Genomic DNA, 6,920 nt, shown 5'->3' on the forward strand with positions numbered 1-6,920 from the left:
TGCATCGCGGTATGTGCCTGTAGGTTTTGAGGTAGATCCCTTAGATCCACCTCGCAATCGGTGATTGAGTATAATAGTTGAGTCCTTTGCAACCCTGTAATGCTGGAGTGTGTGTTGATCCTGCATGCAAAACCCTGAAAATAAAAGGATTTGTAGTGCTATTGGAATTCCGAATTTGTCCTGGATTTCTTTCTTTAACTCCAAAATACTCATCCGTTCCCAGATCTGCACGCACACGTGTCTGCCTTCTGTTGTTCTGATGAAGATTTGCTTCAGTTCCGCTATGTCTGCCTTGATCAGATCCCGTTTTTCGGGATTATTTTCTGGATCTGGCGAGAACCCATTTTGCTTCTGCCTAGATTTGGCCAGATCTGGTAGATCCACCCCGGTTCTGCAAATTTTTGCCCGATCTGATGTGCCATTTCCCAGATCGGGGCTCCTATTTGGGCTGTCGCTCATTTGCATGATATGCTCTTCGAGCCCTCTGTTAAAACGCAGCGTCGAGGTGGTAGGAGCCCAGATCTGCGCTGCAAAGAGCATAAGAACCTCCACACACCGCGGAACCAGTTCCCTACTCCCACCCCATACTTGATCTACGGCTCTACCAATTAAAATCCGCCCTAGGTCGGCAGATCGAATCCACAGCGCATCGAAATGGGGCATGGGAACTGCCAAACGCCTCTTTTCTCCATAGTCGTAGACAGATTTGCCATGCCAATGTATAGCATTCACGTAGGAGGGCGTATCAAGAAGAGACAAGGTAAGAACCTGTTGTTTTGGAGTGAAAAACTCCGGGCAAACGATTTCTGGTGCCGCCCTGAGGTAATCTACCTGCACCCTGAAAGAGGGAAAGCACACCGGTCGCAGATTACTTTGGTTCGAACCATAAAAAACCTTCTCCTCAGCAGATCCGGCCCAGGACCAAAGGGAGACAGCGAGTTCAGAGTATCCAGCGGCCAGGCGTCTAGCCGATCCATAGCAAGTCAGATCTTTTGGGGCCGCGGCGGCGCAGAAGCTCTCCTCTGAAACCCTAAGTCCATGAAACGCCTCCATCGCTCCCACAAATGGATGTAATATTCTTCATCATTGACATGTTTTCACTACCTAAGCTTTCACTATCCAAATAGATGGATTGACATTTTGCACATTGTGCAGGGACATTGAATTAAGGCTTCCTTGGATATCTAATCATAAGAGACTGCAAGGGTTTATCACTAAACCATATCAATAAAGATTGTTCTTTGGGAAAAACCCTTTCTCCACCTATAATATGATTTAATTATTTTATTTTCAATACTAAGAATAGTCCTCTTGGGGTAGCTCAATTGGCAACGGCCGTGGAAATGAAGTCTCACCGAACTGAAAGTCTTGGGTTCAAATCTTGTGCTATCCCCACGACCAGGGTGAGAAGTTAGACATGATGAAGATGTAGTCCTACCAAGTTTATAATTTTTTTTTACGAAGATATAAATAACTACTAACACAACCTCATTAATACATATAGTTGATATACATCATTAGACATAACAATGTTAATCATATGTCAAATAGAATATCAATCTAATTGCCATAACTAATACTTTAAATAAATTTAATTAAATCAAAATATTTATTTGCGAGTAGGCATAACCGTCTTAACCAAACCTTGGATATGTCGAATGGGATATCAATCTAATGACCATAATTAATGCTTTCAATAAATTTAATTAAATCAAAATATTTATTTAATTAAATTCAATTTTAATCTTCCAAAATTTACCCATCATCCCATAACATTACATTAACATTATCTTTTTAGCGAGGGGATTGTTGGAAGGTTGGACCAACTCATCATCAATTTGAATCGAAAAAGGATTGAATTGCAAAAAGCGAAAAACAGGGAACTAATGGTCTCATAGACTATTTTTAGTCTCGTGGACCTTAACATATCATTTCATTTCATTTCATTAACTGGGTTTTATTTATAAGTTTATTTGTACCATCTACCTTTATATGAATATGAACCTTTTGTTAAGTAACATCTCATAACATGGCATCCCGAAGTAACACAAATCATGATTGCATCATGAAGTAATAATGTAACATCGCGAAGTAACACATCTCATAATGAATAATTGCGTCGTGAAGTAACTCATCTTATAACGCGGCATTGTGCAGGGCGAGAGGTGTATCGATTCAAATATTTATTAAACGTTGAGTAACGCGCAAGAGTCCTCCATGAAGCCACAACCGTCGATCAGGCTATACGACTAAGAATATTCCGCTAGCATTCAATCTTATGTGTTCATTCAGAAAAAATTAAAATTAAAATTCTGGAAGCCTACATCTAGAGGTTTAAATAGGTATACCTATCAACGTAATAAACAGAGACTATATCAATGAAATCTTTATTTAAAAACCATTAAAAACAATGAATAATAAAATTGGTTAAAAATTATAAAAGGAAGACTAGATAAATGAAATGTAAAATCTTTATAAAATATATAGGAAAAAAATAATAAAATTGGTTAAAAATTAATTTCCTTTTTAATAACATAAACACTTTATATTTTACAGTTTATATTTTACAATGTTTAACGAGGCCACAATTTTGTCTGACAATTAGTCAAAATTCTGGTAAGATTTTGTAAAAATATGATAGAAAATTTGGGAAATCCAAGTTATATTGGAGTTACAGTTGTCACGCTTAAGGATTTTGGGTGCCCCAAAGAGGATTTTGAGTGCCCCAAAGATTTTTGATGGTACTGGATCCATTTCCATAAAAAAGCTATTTTTTTTGTTTATCAAGTTGTTTGTGATAGGTTTGACCTTTGGCTTGAGGAGTCGCGACCCAGGGGTATTTAAGTCGTTAAAGTCACTAGGGGATTGCACCACCCTGGGCCACACCAACCCTTAGTTGACTGAATTTTTTAGCATGTCTCCTCCCCTAGCATAAGACAAACCATCCTTGTTAGGTTTGATCTTAGGTCGCATTGCTGACGAGCCCATCCTCAAGTAGTTGTACTAGTGAAATTCAACACCATTAAAAAGCTATTCAAACACCATCTAATTTTTTTTTTTAATTGTGACCTCCCTAAACAACCCGTATTCCATAGAGCTTACCTTGGCCGCTTGCGAGCATGCTTCTTGAAATTTTTGTGAACTAAATTACAAAGGTTACCTACCTAATAACATTTCGTTTCAGATTGCCTTCCTATCATCACACTGGTCAAGAAACATGCCTTTAGAATCGTGTCATGTGACTAGTACCTTATCTCGAAATGGCTTGCCTCCTGCTCAATATGCTAATAACATTTCATTTCAGATTGCCTTCCTATCATCACTCTTGTTAAGAAACAGGCCTTTAGAGTCGTGTCATGTGACTAGTACCTTATCTCGAAATAGCTTGCCTCTTGCTCAATATCCTTCCTAACATCACTTGTTAGGAAACGGGCCATCAGAGTCAGGTCATGTGACCAGCGCCTTATCTCTAAATAGCTTTGCTTTTCCCACAAAACCCTAACATTGAAACCCTAGAGACGGACTACAAAAGCCTCAAATGATATAATTTCTCTCTTAAGTCCACTATTGTTGGGGAGAAATTGTTGGTAGCGAGCAAGATGCAGATCTTCGTAAAGACTCTGACGGGCAAGACCATAACATTAGAAGTTGAAAGCAGCGATACAATCGACAATGTGAAGGCCAAAATCCAGGACAAAGAAGGTAAAGAGGCCTCTCTATGGCGCCCATATGCCAAGTTTCTACATCTTCTTGTGTTGCAGAAAATGACCCATATTTTGTATATACAAGGATTCAACTCAACATAAGTAATCGTATGTGGTTATTTCATTGCAATAATATTTTTCAGGGATCCCGCCCGACCAGCAACGTCTGATATTTGCGGGCAAGCAGTTGGAAGATGGACGCACTCTGGCGGATTACAACATTCAGAAAGGTGAGTCTATTGGTAATGCGGGTTTCATTGGTCATTTTTTTTATAGTTATAGTTTCATTGGTCTATTGGTATGTTTTTCAATGGTGATGGGATTTGTAAGTCTGATCTCGGTTGATGGGTATGATTTCGTAGAGTCAACCTTGCACCTTGTGCTGAGGCTTCGTGGGGGTATTATAGAGCCTTCTTTGATGGCATTGGCCAGGAAGTACAACCAAGACAAGATGATTTGCAGAAAGTAAGTTAATTTTATTCATCTAATTATTTCTTTGGTTTTAGGGTTCCTCTATATGCTTTTCTTATATATGACAGTTTTAAAAAATAAATTTCAGTGATCTAGTGGATACTTTAGTTAGTAATGTGATTTATTTCCCCTTAAGATCATCTTATTACTGTATGCTACCGGATTTCTGGTTTTCACTCGGTATGACTTTAGTGGTTCGCCTCTTATATCCAATTTCTACCCACTTCTTCATTAATATAATCTTTATACTTTCGTTTATAGGAAAATGTGTTTTAACTGTTTCTTTCAGAATTGTTTGTTGCAATAGTTCTTTAAATATTTTCCTTAATTTGTACATGAAAAGTTTCAGATTTATATTTGGTCATAAGGTCTCTTCTCGTAAAAATGTTTTTTTTTTTTCTTTAAAATTTGAATTTATTTATCTATTCGACTGTATGCGGTTCACAATTTGTTATTCATTCAAGGGGTTGTTGAAATGTTTTTGCTTGCGACATGTGAGATCGCCGTTTCTCTTTTTCACTGCTTCAATGGGTGTTCTGTGTGTCTTGGCAAACATTCCCTGCATAAAAATACAATCAAGATAAAATTTCCTGGGTAAGTGTTCATTATTATTCTTTGTCTCTGCCCTGTGCCAAAAGTACCAATGGGCCTTGTTAGTGGAATTACAGCCATTTTATTGAGAGGCGGCCCATTATACACACCAAGTGTTTGTGCGTGTAACGCCAATGACAATGTTTTGTTAATATAAATTTACGTAGGATATACACCAAGGTTCATATGGGCAAGGCATTCATGAATTTGGTAATAGTTAGCGTAGATCCATTACAACCTTAGACTGTTTATGTATTGTGAGGTATCAAATTTCCTGCCTTTGCAACGACAACCACTGAAGCCTATTTTATCGAACACCAAGTGAGTGTGGAAACATTGATGTTTGTACCTGAAACTATCCAACAACTCTCGGTGCATAGTGAATCCTGGTTTAAGATGCTTTTGTGCAAGATTACCTTTAAAAAATGACAGGCATGGTGCTCATGAAGATCTAAATTGATTGGATTTATGAATTTCGTTATTCCCTGGACCATGAAGTCATAAAATTGAAATTTAGAATGATTTTGTATTTTATTGGTGATATTAGCCGTGTGATATGGTTTTGGTGATTGGACTTCAGACATGAAAAAATGTCTATTTTGGTTCTGATAATATTTGACAAATTTTGAGACTGATTTGCTGTTAATTTCAAGCCCATGAAGTGAACTTAATCTCTATTTTGACACTTCATGCAAGTATAGATTTTAGACACTCGGGTAGTAATAAAAGCATCTAAACAAAAGTCACAAATTTCCATCCCTTTTTTTAATGAAACCGGGTGGTGTTCCGAGGTTAGTTCCACATTGCATTTTTTATTGTTAAGGGGGGCCTAATTGTTTCAGAATTATTCTTTCATAGATGTTTATGCCCATCTGCACCCTATAGCAATCAACTGCACGTCTAGGGGTGCTGTTCCTAGGTTGGCTATAACGATGCATTTTGAATTATAATGGAAACCTAATTATTCTTGGATTATTCTTTTGCAGATGCTATGCTCGTCTGCACCCTCGAGCAGTCAACTGCAGGAAAAAGAAGTGTGGGCATAGTAACCAGGTAAGATCAAGTTAACTGCTTCACATATACTTCATTGTTCATGATGTAAATGAAATTTTAGTTTTCTATTGATAATTTACCATTATAATACGGGATTGGTTTTCCCGTGAGACAAATCTCTGATTTTGATTTGTTTATTTTGTTTTGTGCAGCTGCGGCCAAAGAAGAAAATCAAGTAAATGTGATGCCGCATTGAGATTTTATATCTCTAAAGTCATTCATGTTCTATGATTCCCCATCATTTTAGGTGGTTGTGCCTTGTCAAAAGCATCACTTTTAAACCATGCTTGGCTTATAAGTAAAGCCTTCACGTTTTTGATATCATATATTAAATTAAACTGGGAATCTGACTCGTAACAATTTTGTTTTTCAGTTTATTATATCTCTGTCTGTGTTAAGGTTATGTATTTTTTGAGCCTTTTGCTTTACTGATCTCTATTTAAATTTTAAAATACTAGTTAGTAAATTTGCACTGCTGCAGTCTTTGGAATATTTATTTGATGAACCTTTGGAGTTGCAATAAAAGTGTATTAAAGCCAATTGATTGATTATGGTTGTTCGTTTTTTAACCATACTTGCATTTGAAAAGTTTCACTCAAAGATTGAAGATAATAGGTTTTCTACGTGATAGATTTTGCAATCTATATTTCTCAATAACCGAGGAAGACTTTTAGGCATTTGTTTTGCACGATTGCTTGCCCATTTGCCCTTTCGTTTTGTAAATTAGTACGACGGTGTTGAGATTGGTGATTTTATCCTGTTGTTAGAACTGTAATTGTGATACAAAACATTCGTCGTCTTTATTCTTTTTGACATGCAAAGATTTGGATTTTGCGTTTGAAGTTCGTTTTAGCGGTGGTTACAACATTTGTCTTTTATTTTATGTTTTATTATTGTGATTGGTAGGAGTCTTAGACGAATCCTTCGATTAACACAAAAGGTCCTTTCAATGGGCTCTCAAATTGGCACAAATCTAGACTGGCATTTCATTTGTATTGATTTACTCACTCGCTGTTGACACGGTAGGGTAGCCTTTATGAATTTGCTGCATATGGGTTAAGGTTTTTTCTTTGGATAATTTGATTTCTGCGTCTTTTGTAA

General features: G+C 37.0%; 1 protein-coding gene across 1 annotated transcript; it reads left to right on the plus strand.

Annotated features, from left to right (window-relative positions):
- The first annotated feature begins 3,536 nt into the window (after positions 1 to 3,536).
- LOC149181896 (ubiquitin-ribosomal protein eL40 fusion protein) lies at positions 3,537 to 6,247 on the plus strand. The gene is made up of 5 exons (XM_089416712.1): positions 3,537 to 3,702; positions 3,848 to 3,934; positions 4,067 to 4,169; positions 5,753 to 5,819; positions 5,972 to 6,247. The coding sequence occupies exons 1-5, from the start codon at positions 3,600 to 3,602 to the stop codon at positions 5,996 to 5,998; spliced, it is 387 nt and encodes a 128-aa protein (XP_089272838.1). The 5' UTR covers positions 3,537 to 3,599; the 3' UTR covers positions 5,999 to 6,247.
- The last annotated feature ends 673 nt before the right edge of the window (positions 6,248 to 6,920 follow it).

This window comes from Pinus tabuliformis, chromosome 3_2 (assembly GCF_031772625.1).
Source record: "Pinus tabuliformis cultivar Carrire ecotype Pingquan chromosome 3_2, CPIR1, whole genome shotgun sequence".
NCBI lineage: Eukaryota > Viridiplantae > Streptophyta > Pinopsida > Pinales > Pinaceae > Pinus > Pinus tabuliformis.